This window comes from Nerophis lumbriciformis, linkage group LG06 (assembly GCF_033978685.3).
Source record: "Nerophis lumbriciformis linkage group LG06, RoL_Nlum_v2.1, whole genome shotgun sequence".
Taxonomy (NCBI): Eukaryota; Metazoa; Chordata; class Actinopteri; order Syngnathiformes; family Syngnathidae; genus Nerophis; species Nerophis lumbriciformis.
In genome coordinates this window covers 39573451-39592894 of record NC_084553.2, presented here as the reverse complement: position 1 = coordinate 39592894, position 19444 = coordinate 39573451, and the positions used below count along the sequence as shown (strand labels likewise).

Genomic DNA, 19444 nt, shown 5'->3' with positions numbered 1-19444 from the left:
GAACGAGTCGAACGCCAGCCAAGAATCTTAAAATAACATACAAACAGCGGACATTCAGCCATGATAATATTAAAAAGCTGCTGATGGTGTGTTTGACAAAGAAGCAGCTGGAAGGAGATACTGGAGAAGTCCACTCTCCAAGGTGAATGCTGTCATTATTATTACAGTAATTCGTACAACTACTGTAGTTGTTGGTAATACATTCGATCATCTTGTTTTCATACAATATTTCTTATCTAAAAATTTAAAAGGCATATTACAAAAAAAGGGCTTTTTGAGGTGGGGAGCCAAGCACCAATTAAAATAATATAATCTCATTTAAATGAGAGACGTTAATTAGCGATACAAGTATTTTTGCGTAAAGAGCTCCGCCACAGAACCAATTAAGCTCGTAAATGAAGGAACTGTAGTTTGTCATTTAACATACATGTTTCACACAACAAACAATTAGACTATATAATGTACAATTTATTACTTTACGGATTAATGTGAAGGTGTCAAAATTCAAGTGCCACAAGGCCTTTGGTGCTTAGCAACAAAAAAAACCATAACCTAATAATTTAATACATTTGATCGTTTGTCGTGACTGTGTATATTAAATAACCAAATACAAAAATGTTGCGTTATTTAGGGTAGCTGTTCTACCTAGTGTAATGCACAATAATGTTTCTGCATCTGATTTATATGAGTGCACAGATGCAGGGGAGGTTGGGGAGGAATGAATCCCAATGGAGAGCATGTCTCGCCAGAACACTCGCTTTATTTTAGGATGTGTAGCGAAGCCTCTTTTTTCCACAAGTTTGTCTTGCATGAAGTGGTGGGCGTGTACGAGGGATAGGCTCATCTCCGTGCCGGTTTCGAGGGGGATATCGCATCCGTGAGCATGGAGGGTTTTTCAACATTTACAAACAAGTGAGTTTGATGTTTATAAACACATACTGTTAAAACATCATTTAAAAATAGGGGACCTTTAAATGGACACGTCTACATTAGAGAAACTATTAATAAAGTATTCATGAGGCTCCTGTCACTTTCCTCCCTCCTCTATTCCACTATAGTATATAGTATATAGTGTATAGTATATATATTAGCATGTGAGAGAGGAAAGGTTGCAGACATTTGGGAGATAGAGAGAGGGACTTGCTTGTCCTGTCGAGGTCTCTCATGTCACAGCTCTGCCCTCAAGGCTCTGACCTCTGCCTGGCTGACTGCAAAGCAAACTGGAGACACTCACACGGAGGAGGAGGAAAAGGAGGGAAGAGAACATTCCGCCTGCAAACCTGCACCACAAAAGCAGGAGAGAGAGAGAGAGAGAATGGGATGTTAGAGCAATTGCAGGCAAGAAGCAAACTTGTACATTTGATGTGTTTTTTTTCCAGGAGGGAGGAGCTGAGCACAGAGAGGAGAGGAGCAGTGAGAGGAAGGCAAAGGAGAAGAGGTGAGGGATGGATGAGAGGAGAGAAGGTTGCGTGGAAATGTAAGTATTCATCTTTCTCATGCTGACAACTTTACATTTTCCCTCGACATGACTTTTTTTTCTTCCGACCATTATTACCTTTGCTCTCATTCCGTCCATCTGCCGCGTTTGGGCGTGCATGCTGTCTCTGCAGGTCATGTTAGAAAAGAGTTAACGGTGCAAAGGAGGATAAGGCCGCTGTCACGCTGAATTAGCATCACAGGAAGAAATACGCGTACAGTGTCTTTAAAGCGGGAAGTCCCAGCTTGCTCTCAAACTGAGTTGACTGAACAAAGAGAGGGTTTCTCCAAGCTTATTATTTATTTGGAGGCAACAGTAGCTCGTAAGGGCTTGGCCGGGGGGACAGGAGGGTCAAAGGCTCACATCCCAAAATAGACTGTGAATGCTCAGGAACATTTCCCACCAGATACGAAAATGGTAATTGTTTACTTTATTTATAGCAAGCTTGAGAAAGTTACGTTGAAGAACGTCACTTTTACTTTGGCGAAATTCAACAAAAATGAGCAGGGATAAGCAGAAGTACGTAAACAACATGAAATCAAGTCAGTGTTTCTCATACCTTTATTTAACTGTGACAATTTAACAATGAATACATTAGAACCACTACAAACAGATAAACACATTATAACGGGACTATCTCTGTAGAGTAGTTGGCACCGTAACTCCGCTTCTCTCTGCTCATATTTTGCCACAAAAAATTGGCGTACGCTCAAATCCAGAAAACGGCGTGCGCAAAAAAATATTCAAATATATTAAAGTGTGTGTACGCACTACTCCAAGCACATTTCTTCTTTTTTTTTTACCTCCCAATCAATGTGGAATTGACCCACACCCACTTAAAAATATGAAAATATTATTGAAATTATCCATGTGCCTGAGTTCCCATGCAATTCACCGACAAGCATGTAGGAGGTGCTCCTTTTTGGCGTTTCGAGCGAACAAAAGAGAGTTGAGTGTGTGAGCCTGCAATGCTGTGGACTCCAGAAACCGCACACAGGCTGAAATAAAAAATAAATGGTCGGACATTAGGAAGAAGGTAAAAAAGGAGGGGACCAGAGCCGAAGTAGTGCTGCAATGATAAGTAAAACTTACCAAGAGGTGGGTGACTCTAATTACCCCCAATATAAATATAATTTGTGTAATTTACGACAAAATGTGTTCATACAGTAGCCTGCTCACAGCCAGATTAGAGTTTCCTGTGAGAATTATGTAATCTTTTAAATTCACACATGCTAGCATATTAAAAAGGATACAAAATACTTTGACTCTTGTTTGATTACTCAATTTATTATTACAACACAGGAGAGCTTCTTACAGTAAGAGCCACGTAACATAAATTCGGGCCATTCCTCAACCGGCTCCGGTGCCATTGTGTCGCACCATGAATTGATTAACGTGGACCACGACTTAAACAAGTTGAAAAACTTATTCGGGTGTTACCATTTAGTGGTCAATTGTACGGAATATGTACTGTACTTTGCAATCTACTAATAAAAGTTTCAATCAATCAATCAATGCTGTCCGCTCCATGGCCAAGCTGTGCTAGAGTCACAGGAACACATTGTGACAGCAACATTTAGCAAAAGTGATCACCTGGATAATTAATAGACGTCCTCACATATATGAATATCAATATGAAGTATTAAATGCATTGACAAAAAAGTGAATTTTCAGTTCTTGCCTCAATTTTTGACATTGTTGAAATTTAATGTTGGCAAAACCCAAATGACCACTTCTGTGTGTTGCCAAAGTATTAACAGTTGGTAAAAATGTGCATACGTGAAGCATGAATTTAGCGTAAGGCAGCTCACATTTCCACATCCAGTTCACTCTGAATACAGCTCAACTTTGTCGTTAAAAAGGGCGTACGCCAGGTTTTTGTGCGTACACACGCTCAATACATGAGGACCCTGGTCTGCCGGAGAATAAAAAGACTTACCTGGAGGAACCCATTTTGCCAACTTAGCGACTTTGTCGATATATTTATCAAGTATTCAGACTCTCTAGATTGTCTTTTTTTTTTTTAAAGTGACCCCTAAAAATTAAATATAAATGAATCTTAGCTAATTTTGCAATCCAGCCCCTCACGCCCATCTTCTCTGCAACACACAGCCACAAATACATTGTAGTCCTGTAAAAAACACTTTTTAAAATGTATTAGTCCTATAAAGAAAACTACACTTTCTCCAACAATTTGTGTAATTTTAATGTAAAAAATATTTGATGTTTTTACCTCACATATCCAAAACAAAGCCCTTAAAGGAATCGTTTGTCAAGCCAGCTCACAAAACACTGAGAAGAAGAAAAAAACTGCACAATTACTAGAAGAATGGTATGATGGAAAAGTTGTAATATCAAGAGAATAAAAATTTATTTTTGAAAAAAATTAAAAATAATTTAAAAATAAAGTTGTAATTTCTCTGAACAAAGTCATATAATGAACCAACAATATTTGTTATTATGGTACAAGATTACAAAAAACGTTGTCATTTACACACATAAAGTTGTAATTTCAAAGAGTAAATGTCAAAATTCCCCCACGTACCTAAACGCAACAATGTCTTTTTAAAGGAAACCTATGGCATCACATTAGTGCCAAAAATCCGAGCGCATAAAAACTGTTATCGCGCGCTGATTCTCCACTTCGTACGCGCGCGCGACACCTTTTGCGCACGCGTTGTGCCTTTTTGCGCGCGCGCGGTGCCTTTCTGCGCGCGCGCCGTCTCGGTCTGTGCGCTGTCATGTTTCTTTTTGGCACTTTGGGGGCGGGTATGCTTAGACGGCCCCTTCTTTCTGATTGGTCAGGCGAAAAATGCTCAGAGCCAATCAGAAGTATAGCAGGGCGGGTCATCGTCAATATGTATCAAGATTTACGGAGGAAGAAGTGGATAAAAGCATGTCGCCCGCTGATGAAGGTTATTTCATACCACATAAACACAAAATAGGGTAATACAAAATGTGACCCAAATAAATAATAAGACAACAAACACCATAATCACATCTTTCCGCCAGAACTGGTCCACCAGCAGTAACATCCAACCATAACATTATTTTATATTTTCACTTCTTCTTGAACATTTGTTTTCTAATTTATGGAATTTCTTTTGATTCAGCCATAAAATTAATGAAATAATCTTTGAATTTTGTTTTTAAAATGTTAAAAATAGCCTTTTAATAATGTATTCTGAAACAGTTTAAAATAATCAGAGAAATGACTAACACTGACCCTACACAACTATGTTGCACAATTAAGGCATTTTTTTTTAAAGCGAAAGAGGTAATTTCAACAGGTACAGCATCCTATGTCATATCTACATGTAATAAGATTTGTAACAAGGCAAACCGTTTGTAAATTGGTCGAAAATTAGAGCAAGTTATGGCAATTTAATTAGTACATGTACCATTGACATCAATGTAGTGATTGAGGCTAGCTGTCCGTTTGTAAATTGGTCGAAAATCGAGCAAGTTATGGTAATTTAATTAGTACATGTACTATTGACATCAATGTAATGATTGAGGCTAGCTGTCCGAGGTAAGATGGCTACAACGTTGCTACGCTGGAGAATCATTGGTCATATGAAAAATGCTCAGAGCCAATCAGAAAGGAGGGGCCGTCTAAGCATACCCGCCCCCAAAGTGCCAAAAAGAAACATGACAGCGCGAGGAGAGATGCCAGGAGTACACAGAGAGCGCACAGACCGAGACGGCGCGCGCGCAGAAAGGCACCGCGCGCGCGCACGAAGTGGAGAATCAGCGCGCGATAACAGTTTTTATGCGCTTGGATTTTTGGCACTAATGTGACGCCATAGAAACCTGACATACATGATACATATTGTAGAGTATTCTTAGCTTAGCTTTAGCATAGGCTAAACCTATCCCTTTTAAAAGGTTGCAATCAGAAAAAATGAAAATTCAACATAGCATAAATGTTGATTTTAAAGAGAAAATGTCAAAATGCCCCACACAAACCTAGACGCCAATGTCTCTTTGATGGAAACCTGACATACAGTATATTGTACAGTCATTATACAAAACCCAAAACCAGTGAAGTTGGCACGTTGTGCAATTCGTAAATAAAAACAGAATACAATTATGAGCAAATCCTTTTCAACTTATATTCAATTGAATAGACTGCAAAGACAAGATATTTAATGTTCTTGTTGTTGTTTTTTTGCAAATAATCATTAACTTAGAATTTAATGGCAGCAACATGTTGCAAAAAAGTTGGCACAGGGGCATTTTTACCACTGTGTTACCTCACCTTTCCTTTTAACAACACTCAGTAAAAGGTTTGGAAACTGAGGAGACCAATTTTTGAAGCTTTTCAGGTGGAATTATTTCCCATTCTTGCTTGATGTACAGCTTAAGTTGTTCAACAGTCCAGGTCTTCATTGTTGTATTTTACGCTTCATATTGCGCCACACATTTTCAATGGGAGACAGGTCTGGACTACAGGCAGGCCAGTCTAGTACCTGCACTCTTTTACTATGAGGCCACGCTGTTGTAACACGCGGCTTGGCATCGTCTTGCTGAAATAAGCAGGGGCGTCCATGATAATGTTGCTTGGATGGCAACATATGTTGCTCCAAAACCTGTATGTACCTTTCAGCATTAATGGCGCCTTCACAGATGTGTAAGTTACCCATGCCTTGGGCACTAATACACCCCCATACCATCACAGATGCTCGCTTTTGAACTTTGCTCCTATAACAATCCAGATGGCTATTTTCTTCTTTGTTCCGGAGGACACGACGTCCACAATTTCCAAAAACAATTTGAAATGTGGACTCGTCAGACCACAGAACACTTTTACACTTTGCATCAGTCCACCTTACATGAGCACGAGTCCAGCGAAGCCGGCGGCGTTTCTGGGTGTTGTTGATAAATGGCTTTGGCTTTGCATAATAGAGCTTTAACTTGCACTTACAGATGTCGCGACCAACTGTAGTTACTGACAGTGGTTTTTTGAAGTGTTCGTGAGCCCATGTGGTGATATCCTTTACACACTGATGTCGCTTTTTGATGCAGTACCGCCTGAGGGATCCAAGGTCACGGGCTTAGCCGCTTACGTGCAGTGATTTCTCTAGATTCTCTGAACCTTTTGATGATATTACGGACCTTAGATGGCGAAATCCCTAAATTCCTTGCAATAGCTCGTTGAGAAATGTTGTTCTTAAACTGTTCGACAATTTGCTCACGCATTTGTTCACAAAGTGGTGACTCTCGCCCCATCCTTGTTTGTGAATGACTGAGCATTTCATGGAAGTGACTTTTATACCCGATCATGGTACCCACCTGTTCCCAATTAGCCTGCTCACCTGTGGGATGTTCCAAATAACTGTTTGATGAGCATTCCCCAACTTTCTCAGTCTTTTTTGCCACTTGTGCCAGCTTTTTTGAAACATGTTGCAGGCATCAAATTCCAAATTAGCTAATATTTGCAAAAAATAACAAAGTTCTCTAGTTCGAATGTTAAGTATGTTGTCTTTGCAGTCTATTCAATTGAATATAGGTTGAAAATGATTAGCAAATCATTGTATTCTGTTTTTATTTATGATTTACACAATGTGCCAACTTCACTAGTTTTGGGTTTTGTACATATATATAGTATTGTTAGCTTAGCTTTTGGGCTAACATGAAGAAAACGAGAATAATACGAACCTATCCCTTTCTGAAATCTCCAATCAGAAGCATTGGAAATTCAACATAGCATAAATGTTCACATTTTGGTAATATTATTCATTGAATTTAACTTTAAAATTAACATGGTTACTTTCTCGTTGTTTAAGCTAACTCTGCTTAGCTATCCAGCCATTGACTGGTGTTTTCTCCCAATAGTCATCACAAATTACTTCTTATCATGATACTCTGAACCCGCAATAATATACCGCGTTTTCCGGACTATAAGGCGCACTTAAAATCCTGTTTTTTAATCAAAACTCGACAGTGCGCCTTATAACCCGGTGCGCCTAATGTACAGAATAATTCTGGTTTTACTTACCAACCTCGAAGCAATTTTATTTGGTACATGGTCTAATGATAAGTGTGACAAGCAGATGGCAGTCCAACATAGGAGATATGTGTAGACTGCACTATGATGGCAATATGACTCAAGTAAACAACACCAACATTTGATATGTTCCATTGAAAATATAGAACATTACACACAGTGCTCAAAAATCTATCAAAATGTTTTAGTACTGCTTGATGTGCTTCAACATTAGAGTAATATTATGGTGTGTGTATAAGGTAAGACATATTATCTGGTGTTTTGTTACGCAATATTATGCAAAAGGAACTTTTCTTCCCTCTGGTACCTGCTGATCTGTATTTGTGATCTGCATAAATCCTGAAAAATGTAGTCCGTGGAGACGCCGTAGTCGATAAGCTTCTTCTTTTTCTCTAACTTCTTGTTATGGGACATTCATCCTCCGCTGTTGCCATTTCAAATATCAAGTAGTGTACAGTTCTTACTGAAATCTGTCAGTAAACTCGTCATGAAAGCACTAAAACATACCGGTGAGTTTACATTATTCACCCAAGGAACTTTAGTTATTAGAGAGTTCCGATCGGACAGTTTTTCAAGGCACACATTTCTCAGCCTTGTTGTTGTGTCCAGATGAGGAAATGCTGCTCCATTATTGATTTAATAAAGTCTGAATGTCATTAAAACAGTTAGCTCCATCTTTTGACACTTCTTCCACACCCGTCCTTGCACACTACACCGCTACAACAAAGATGACGGGGAGAAGACACTGCCGAAGGTGAGCCATGTAAATAAGACCGCCCACAAAACAGTGCATCCTGAAGCAACTGTCAGAAAGTGGCTGGAAGAGGATCTGTAAAACATAATCTACGCAACATTTTGACGAAAGAACCACCATTACACGTTATGTAGACCACAAGGAAGTGTTTTCAATATAGAAAAAAATAATAATAATAATATGTGATGAGGTGGCGACTTGTCCAGGGTGTACACCGCCTTCCGTCCGAATGCAGCTGAGATAGCCTCCAGCACCCCCCGCGACCCCGAAAGGGACAAGCGGTAGAAAATGGATGGATGGATGACTCCTTTAATGTGCCCTATAATCCCGGACGCCGTATATATGAAAAAAGATAAAAAATAGACCATTCATCGGCACTGCGCCTTATAATCCGGTGCGCCCCATTGTCCGGAAAATATGGTACATACAGTATGTGATTCATGAAAAAAACTGAACATCCGTGACTTTAAAGTTTAAAGTTTTAAAATAAAGCCCTTGTATTGGTCCACATTACTTATATTTTGGCTGGTGGATTCTAAATGTGTTGCAGTTCTTTAGGTGAGATCACTGTTTCGCAACATTTGTTGCGGAGTGTTTCCTATTCAAACATTCTCTACGGAAAGCAAGCTACTGTTGTGTTGTCCTATAAATCTTTATAATGAAGTGCAGGATGACATGATTTTTTTGCAAGCGCTAACCTAAATGGTCGAGTCCAAAACGCTGTTGGGGACGCGGGAGCGAGAGAAGGGCAGCCATGTCTGGCAGCTCTCACACAAACATCTCAAAACCACCTCGACAGCCAGTCAATTTGCAAACGCTCAGAGGGTGTGTTGTGTTTCTTTGTGTCATAGTCTAATGTGCCTTTATGTGTGTGTGCGTGTGTGTGTGTGTGTGTTTGGTTGTGACACATCCTTACTCACTCTGATGTGTCATTCTTGCAACATTTTCGTGTGCCTCCAGTGCTACTGGACGCCACAAATGTGTATTTTACACACGCTATGTTTTCACACATACTTACAGTGGAGGCCTACGTGGTTCATATTCACACCCTGGAGATATACATTTTTAATTCAATTGAGATTGCTATTTGGTGAATTAGTATCTTCATGGAGTTTGCATGTCCTCCCTGTGACTGCGTGGGTTCCCTCCGGGTACTCCGGCTTCCTCCCACCTCCAAAGACATGCACCTGGGGATAGGTTGATTGGCAACACTAAATTGGCCCTAGTGTGTGAATGTGAGTGTGAATGTTGTCTGTCTATCTGTGTTGGCCCTGTGATGAGGTGGCGACTTGTCCAGGGTGTACCCCGCCTTCCGCCCAATTGTAGCTGAGATAGGCTCCAGCGCCCCCCGCAACCCCTAAGGGAATAAGCGGTAGAAAATGGATGGATGGATGAGATTGCTATTTGGTGAATTAGTATCTTCATGCGCCAAATGACATTCTCATCAATTTTCTCTCATAATAATAGGACTTTATTCTTATAAAATGTTGAGTTTTTGTCTGGCAACAATATGACCTAATTTTCACATTGTTTTGCTTTTTCAAATACTAAATACAACTTCATGCTTGTAAAATGTATTGCTATAAAAATTTAGAATTTTTTTTTTCTAGTGATTGTTTGACTTTTTTTTTTAAATAATCTTGCATTTTTCCCTAAAAAACGACAAATAAAAGCAAAAATGCTTAAAGCTTAAAAAAAATATTATATACCATTAATATTTATTGTTATTTATTGTACAAACCCAAAACCAGTGAAGTTGGCACGTTGTGTAAATCGTAAATAAAAACAGAATACAATGATTTACTAATACTTTTCAACCAATATTCAATTGAATAGACTGCAAAGACAAGACACTTAACCTTCGAACTGGAAAACTTCGTTATTTTTTGCAAAAATTAGCTCATTTGGAATTTGTTTCAAAAAAGCTGGCACAAGTGACAAAAAAGACTGAGAAAGTTGAGGAAGGCTCATCAAACACTTATTTGGAACATCCCACAGGTTAACAGGCTAATTGGGAACAGGTGGGTGCCATGATTGGGTATAAAAGCAGCTTCCATGAAATGCTCAGTCATTCACAAACAAGGATGGGGCGAGGGTCACCACTTTGTGAACAAATCCCTGAGCAAAAGACTAACATTTCTCAACGAGCTATTGCAAGGAATTTAGGGATTTTGCCATCTAAGGTCTGTAATATCATCAAAAGGTTCAGAGAATCTGGAGAAATCACTGCACGTAACATTGAATGCCTGTGACCTTCGATCCCTCAGGCGGTACTGCATCAAAAAGCGACATCAGTGTGTAAAGGATATCACCACATGGGCTCATGAACACTTCTGAAAAAACCCACTGTCAGTAACTACAGTTCGTCACTACATCTGTAAGTGCAAGTTAAAACTTTACCATGCAAAGCGAAAGCCATTTATCAACAACCCCTTATTCTAAATGGAAAATTGTTCTGTGGTCTGATGAGTCCACATTTCAAATTGTTTTTGGAAACTGGACCTTGTGTCCTCCGGAACAAACAGGAAAAGAACCATCCGGACTGTCATAGGCGCAAAGTTCAAAAGGCAGCATGTGTGATGGTATGGGGGTGTATCAGTGCCCAAGACATGGGTAACTTACACATCTGTGAAGGCACCATTAATGCTGAAAGGTACATACAGGTTTTGGAGCAACATATGTTGCCATCCAAGCAACGTTATAATGGACGCCCCTGCTTATTTCAGCAAGACAATGCCAAGCCACTTATTACAACAGCGTGGCTTCATAGTAAAAGAGTGCGGGTACTAGACTGGCCTGCCTGTAGTCCAGACCTGTCTCTCATTGAAAATGTGTGGCGCATTAGCCTGAAATACGACAATGGAAACCTCGGACTGTTTAACAACTTAAGCTGTACATCAAGCAAGAATGGGAAATAATTTCACCTGAAAAGCTTCAAAATGTGGTTTCCTCAGTTGCCAAACGTTTACTGAGTGTTGTTAAAAGGAAAGGCCATGTAACACAGTGGTAAAAATGCCCCTGTGCCAACTTTTTTGCAATGTGTTGCTGCCATTAAATTCTAAGTTAATGATTTTTTGCAAAAAAAACAACTAGTTTCTCAGTTCTTACATTAAATATCTTGTCTTTGCAGTCTATTCAATTGAATATAAGTTGAAAGGGATTTGAAAATCATTGTATTCTGTTTTTATTTATGGTTTACACAGCGTGCCAACTTCACTGGTTTTGGGTTTTGTACATAAATGTTTTTTCTTTCTCATAACATTTTAAATTTGTCCTGTAAAATTACATTTCAATAACAAACTTTTTTCTTGTACTATTATGATTTTATTCTCATAAAATGTTGCATGTTTTTCTTGTATATTACCAATGTATTTATATTAAAAAACGTTTACTCAATCATTAGATTGTATTTTTATAACTTTTGTAGTAATTTTGACTTTTCCTTTACAATATTAAAACTTTGTTCTCACAAAATGTTGAGATTTTGTCTTGTCTAACATGATGACCTATTTTTTTTTACACAGTTTTTCTTTTTTATTATTAATAATTACAATTTAAAGCTTGTAAATTGTGAAGTTTTATTGTATTTTTCCAACTTTGTTGTTATAAAATGTGTTTTTTTTCTTGCGATAGTTTGACTTACATTTTATTTTTATTTTGCATATTTCCCCTTAAAATATTATAACTTAAAGCTCATAAAAAATATTCTTACACCATTACTATTTCTTTTTTATCATAAATGGGTTTTTTTTCCCTGTAATATTTGTCTTGTAGTTTTCATTATAATATTTACTGTATATTTTACTTTCAATCAATTTGGAGTCAATTTGTGTTTACAATATTACAACTTTATTCTCATAAAATGTTGATTTTTACTTATGATAAATATAATGATTTTCATTTTCATATACCGGTAGTTTATAATATTACATCTTAAAGCTAATAACATTTTCAAGTTTTCTTTGTACTATTCCAACTTTATTTTTATAAGGTTCTGATGTTTTTCTTGAAATATTGTGATTTTACTCTCATACTATTTTGAACTTTTCTTGTAATATCAATTATACATTGATATTAGGTTTTGATTATTTTCTTATAATATTGTAACTTAAATCTCATGTATAGTATTGTATATCATATTTAGATCCAATTTTGTATTAAATTTTGGTGTTTTCTTGACAATACATCAAATGCATTCTCATACTATGTTTAGGTTTTTGTTTTATAATGTTAGGGTTTTATGCTCATAATATTTTGAGTTTTTCTTTGTAATATTTCAATATTATACTCGAACAATTGTAAAAAAAAAAAAAAATTATAATAATCCAACTTTATTATCTTAAATATTAGGTAATCTTGTAACATTATGACTTTAAGCTCTTAAAAAAAGATTATGGCACTATTATGACTACATTGTCATAAAATAATGTTATTTTCATAGCATTTTAATTTTTGTGATACAACAACATTAGTTCCATAAAATAGGGATTTAAATAAAAGGAAAATATGACATCCTGATCAAATTATGACTTTATTTACATGTTTGGATTTTTTATTTGTATTTTAACATAAACATAGCAAATACTTTTGACTGTAAAATGTAGAATTTATTCAAGATTTTACCACTTCATGACATGTGAGCACAACCCCCCATGATTAAATATGGCTGCAGCAAACTTACTGTATCTTACTGTAATATGATGCGATGTCATGTGACGTGTGTGGACAGCTTGTGGTCATCACTGTCTCCTGCTGGTGTTTGCAAGCTACACTAACTGAATCAAACCACCTGGGTTACAATCGCTAATCATTTCACAAATGAAATGGTGCAAATTTATTTATGTATCATACCAAGATATGAAATAATGCACATAGCAACAGAAGTATGTTAATTTTATAAATTGGCTGCATGTCTAGGCAGTTGTGTTAAGAGCTCTCTATTCACTTTGTCTCCATATGCTAACTACTATTGCACAAATCATAATAACTATACCATTGCACACTTTTTGATAACTATACCATTGCACACATCATAATAACTATACTATTGCACACATCATAATAACTATACTATTGCACACATTATAACTACTATTGCACACATTATGAGAGTCGTGTGTGTGTGTGTGTGTTTGTGTGTGTGTGTGAGTGTGTTTGTGTGTCTGTTTGTGTGGTCCAGCCTGCAGGGTGCATGATGTTAGAAAGTCAACATTTTTGTCTTAAATGCATGTTATTTTGTTGTGGTTAAGAACAGTTAAGTGTAGCTTACCTTCAGAGAGTACTTTATAATCCGGTTAAAACACTTTCCGGAGCATTTTTGTGGAGTCTTCCACTGTTTACTCTTTCAAAGTAGGAACTAACATGTTCATTTTGTCTTCAAAATATAATTGTCGTCAGTTTAGCAGCTTTTAAATATATTTTTCTTTATTTTTTAAAGCTGCAGTGCCTTGCTTGAAGTCTTCTTTCTCTCATTGTCACTGTTCTACAGAACTGAGTGTGAGCTCCAGTGAGAATTTTTTTCCCCCCACTTTATTCTTGTAACATTTAGGTTTTTAATTGTAATATAATAATGGTATTCACATCAAATGCAGATGTTCCTCACCCCCTACAATATTAGAATTTCATTCACATAATAGTTTGAGGTTTTTTGAGCTCATCAAAGGATTTTTTATTGTCATTTTACCACTTTTCTGTCATTTAAAACTGGGATTTAATTATTATAAAATGTAAAAGATTTTTTGTAATATTAAGATTTCATTCGCAAGATATTCTCACTTGTTTCTTCTAATAATACAACTTAATTCGCATAAATTCACACTATTTCCATTATTTGCCAGTGCTGTGGAAAAAATAGTATTTTATCCATTGAGGTTTTTGATAGGATTGTTTTTTGTTTTTTTGTATAATTATGACCTAATTGTTCTAGTATTTTGAGGGGTTTCTTTTTTCATAAGTGTAATGAAGGTTGTTTTTTTTCTAGTAATTGTACATACAGTTATATATTTGTTCCTGCAGTGCCACATTATTCTCATAATATTTTCATATTTCTCTTGTAATATTATAATTATACTGCCATACAATTTTTACTAATATACGTAATTTTATATATGTAATATTACAACTTTATTATATATGTAATATTACAACTTTATTCATACAATTTGGAATGGTGTCCTGTGATATTTCAACTTGACTCTTGACTTGTAAAATTAAAATTTCATTAGCATATAATTAGGGAGTTCTTCCTTGTAATATTACAACATTATTCTTATAACATTTAGATTTTTGTCTTGCAATATTTTGATTTTAATGTCATAACATTTGACATTTTTTCTACAATAATTTTACAATTTTATTCTCACATAATTTGGAATTCTGCCTTGTAATATTACAGATTAATTCTCATAAAAACTTGAGGGTTTCTTTTATATTACAATTTTATTGATGTGGAATTATGGAGTATTTTCTTGTCATTTTGCAACATTATTCTCACACAAGTTGAATTCTTCTAATATTACGACTTAATTCTGATAAAATGTTGAGCGTTTTTTGTTGATAATATTACAATTTAATTCACATGCAATTAATCTTTAATAATAGGATTTGATTCTGATAAGATTTTGTGGTGTTTTTTCATTATTAGAATGTTATTTTTACATTTAAAGGTTTTTGGGTAATACTTCAATGATTCTGATGAAATTTTGATTTTTCTCTTGCAATATTTAAATTGTATCGTCATAACGTTTGACTTTTTTCCAGCAATATTACAATGTTATTCTCACACAATTTGGAATTTTGTCTCTTGATAGTCCAACTTCTAATTCCCATGACTTTGTGAAGATTTTTTTTGGTAATATTTTATACAATTATAGAGTTCGTTTTTTATTATGACATTATTTTTTCATTACCATTTTATTTGTATTCCATTTTTTTAATTTTAGGACCAAATTTTCAAAACAGTATTTTTGTGGTTAATATTATGATTTTTTTTTTTTTTCATAAAATGTGGATTTTTTTTTTCTAATAGTGCAACTTGATTCTTATAAATTCACATTATTTGTATTATTTGTTATTGTTGTGCAGACATGAGTATATGAGCTCCAGTGAGGGGTGAAGACGTTTCCAATAGGCTCAATTTCCTGAGAAGTGATGAGTACCCAAACCACAGGGAGCCCCAACACGGAGGTGATGGTGGTCTCCAAGGAGATGGCGTTGCTCAGCAACATACTGGCAGCTTACACCTTCATCGCAGGTACAGAAGGGAAGATACACAAACAGCGTCTTTTATGATCGAAACCACGTATCATGTGGTCTCTTAATGAGATACTCTGACAAAGAATGTTATTACTTTAAAAAAAATAAAAATTCAGAATGCCTATGTTCAACAGCAGAAAGAACACTAAAATACAAATAAAAACACTTTAAATTAAGTTGTATTAGTGGTTTGTATTCGGGGCATGGTAAGGAAAGAATACATAGGTTAATTTAAGTTAATACAGCAATAACCTACAAAATAATTACACATCACATCAAGCATATATTTTGTACAACTGAGGTAAGAACATAGCAAAATTAATGTCACTACTTATTTTAAGTTTTTTGGTGTTCTCCGGTCGTTAGTGTTTTAGCTCCTGTCCTGTGCTTTTATTTTGGTGTATTTTCCAGTTTTCTTAGTGTTTTCCCATGGCCGCTTCAATTCTGTCCCGGAGCACTTTCACGCAGCTGTTTGCAATCAGGACTATTTAAGTTAAGTCTTCTACTACTTCTGTTGTCATAAATGATCATCACGCAAACAATGTCCCAACAACGATTGTAGCCAAAGGCCCAACTTCAATATTTCTGATTGTCAACAGCAAACAGCTGCTTGGAAGTGCGCCGGGACAGAAGTGAAGCGGCCATGGGAAAACACCAACAAAACCGAAAAAGCCATCAAAATAAAAGCACAGAACGGGAACTAAAACACTAAACGCAGGAGAACACTAACACACTTAAAATAATGTCAATAAGTGACAATTAAAATATTAAAATATATTTCAATAAAATAATCTAATCTAAAAAATGAGGATAGATAGATGTATAGTTTTATTTGAACACAGTCAACCCTCGTTTATCGCTGTTACTTGTTCCGGACATGACCAAGTTAAATACATTTCATCAACGTAGGATTATAAATCAAATTATTAATTAATTATAAATCAAATATTTTCATAGCAACAGCACAAAACTTGATTATGACCTTCTTATTACATTTTCAACATAAATAGAGCCCTCAAGACATGAAATAACACCCAATCGTCACTTTTAAACTCTTTTAATTCGTTATTGATCTCCTCTTGTGGTCAATACTAATGTAGTATTGATATGTTTAGTTTATTTAGCCATTTTTCTGCTTGAAAATGTTTAATTTAGGACCAAAACATTTTAAAATATGCTTTAAAAAATGTAGATATATTTTTTTACCCACGACATAGTGGGGCCGCAGTATTTGAAGCACAATGTGGTGAGGGACAACTGCATTTATGTTTACATTTAGCACATGTACAACATGTTTAGTAATTATTAGCATTTTTTCATTAATTTTGTGAAAGGGTTGATCAACTTCTCTATTATGTAGTGCAACATATGCACCCAATGTACAAACTCCAAAACCAGTGGAGTTGGCACGTTGTGTAATTCGTAAATAAAAACAGAACACAATGATTTGCAAATTCTTTTCAACTTATATTCAATTGAATATGCTACAAAGACAAGATATTTAATGTTCACACTGAGAAACATTTTAATTTTTTTGCAAATAATCATTAACCTAGAATTTAATGGCAGCAACACGTTGCAAAAAAGTTGGCACAGGGGCATTTTTACCACTGTGTTACATGGCCTTTCCTTTTAACAACACTCAGTAAACGTTTGGGAACTGAGGAGAACAATTTTTGAAGCTTTGCAGGTGGAATTCTTTCCTATTCTTGCTTGATGTCTCCGTTGTGGTATTTTACGCTTCATAATGCGCCACACATTTAGTCCAGGTCTGGACTACAGGCAGGCCAGCCTAGTACCCGCACTCTTTTACTATGAAGCCACACTGTTGTAACATGTGGCTTGGCATTGTCTTGCTGAAATAAGCAGGGGCGTCCATGATAACGTTGCTTGGATGGCAACATATTTTGCTTCAAAACCTGTATGTACCTTTCAGCATGAATGGTGCCTTCACAGCTACTCATGCCTTAGGCATTAATACACCCCCATACCATCACAGATGCTGGCTTTTGAACTTTGCGCCTATAACAGTCCGGATGGTTCTTTTCCTGTTTGTTCCGGAGGACACGACGTCCACAGTTTCCAAAAACAATTTGAAATGTGGACTCGTCAGACAACAGAAGACTTTTCCACTTTGCATCAGTTCATTTTAGATGAGCTCGGGCCCAGCAATGCCGGCGGCGTTTCTGGGTGTTGTTGATAAATTACTTTTGCTTTGCATGGTAGAGTTTTAACTTGCACTTACAGATGTAGAGACCAACTGTAGATACTGACAGTGGTTTTCTGAAGTGTTCGTGAGCCCATGTGGTGATATCCTTTACACACTGATGTCGGTTTTTGATGCAGTACCGCCTGAGGTCACGGGCATTCAATGTTGGCCCTGCAGTGATTTCTCCAGATTTCTGAACCTTTTGATGATATTACAGACCGTAGATGGTGAAATGCATAAATTCCTTGCAATAGCTGGTTGATAAATGTTGTTCTTAAACTGTTTGACAATTTGCTCACGCATTTGTTCACAAAGTGGTGTCCCTCGCCCCATCCTTGTTTGTGAATGACTGAGCTTTTCATGGAAGCTGCTTTTATACCCAATCCTGGCACACACCTGAGGTGGATAGCCTGTTCACCTGTGGGATGTTCCAAATAAGTGTTTGATGAGCATTCCTCAACTTCCTCAGTCTTTTTTGCCACTTGTGCCAGCTTTTTTGAAACATGTTGCAGGCATCAAATTCCAAATGAGCTAATATTTGCAAAAAATAACAAAGTTTTCCAGTTCGAAGGTTAAGTATCTTGTCTTTGCAGTCTATTCAATTGAATATAGGTTGAAAAGGATTTGCAAATCATTGTATTCTGTTTTTATTTATGATTTACACAACGTGCTAACTTCACTGGTTTTGGGTTTTGTAGTATACAGTATACTGGAAGGCATGAAAACAAATCCACAAGGTGCCCTAGGGGATACATTGTGGTCATCTACTGCTATGTTTATTTGATTATACTTTTTAAAAAAGCAGATTTTTTTTGTGCAAGTGTACCTAATGAAATGTATGTAGTCATGGTCCCTCTCTTCCATGTCAGACCAACCTGAGAGGACTGCGCTGGTGTTTCTGGGCGGCGTGAGTGTTGGCCTTCTCGTCACGCTCTGCGCCATCGTCTTCCAGATCCACTGTCGGGCCGACTATCACTACGGCAACAGCAAACATCCTCGCCGTCATCACCACCACCACCATCAACATCACCACCGACACAAGCGCCACCATCACCATCACGTCTGTCAGCATCATCAGCCGGAAGACGGCAACCCTGACAACACTGTCGCCATCCCTTCAGAGGGCGATCGGCCTGGCGGGGACAGCGAATCAGAGGACTGGGATGAGGCCACGGACATGTCCTCACGGAGACGCAGACGCTTTGAGAGAGCACTGCTGCATGCTGGCATGTTTACATCGGCTGAAGGTACACAAATAGACACAAATATGTGTACTTTTGTACTAATTACTCTGCATTTCTTAGGAAAGTCTACTAAGTTCTCGATAACCAGAACACTCCCAATAAGTTCTGCCATTGAAAATACATTTGGTCACTGTAGTAAAATACTGATACTTTTACTTTTTCAATGATGGTCCTCACGTGCAACTGACAACAATGTTCTGTACTATACAAAATATAGCCATTTATCCTATATACATTAATCAACATTTAAGTAGCACACGGACAAAACGTCCTTAAGCAGTTAGGAATAGTCTATAAAAATTTGGATTCATTTTTTTTTTTTTTACCTTTTTTGCTCAAATCACTCCATTAACTTCAGTCCTAAATAAAAATGAGCTAACCTTTTTAATGCCCACTAGATATAAGTATGTCAGTTTTTTTTTTTTTTTTAAATGTCCATAAAATGACCCTCAAAAATAAAACAATGCATCAAAATTAGTTTGATTACTAATTGTAC

At 36.6% G+C, this 19444-nt stretch overlaps 1 protein-coding gene across 1 annotated transcript in view; it reads left to right on the top strand.

The window, feature by feature from the left end:
- Positions 1-1248: 1248 nt before the first annotated feature.
- Positions 1249-19444, top strand: part of eva1a (eva-1 homolog A (C. elegans)) — a 22385-nt gene continuing 4189 nt past the window's right edge. Inside the window, exons 1-3 of the mRNA XM_061963538.1 lie at positions 1249-1477; positions 15325-15493; positions 18574-18951. Coding sequence (XP_061819522.1) covers positions 15391-15493; positions 18574-18951 — 481 coding nt within the window. The 5' untranslated portion in view covers positions 1249-1477; positions 15325-15390. The remainder of the gene's footprint in view (positions 1478-15324; positions 15494-18573; positions 18952-19444) is intronic.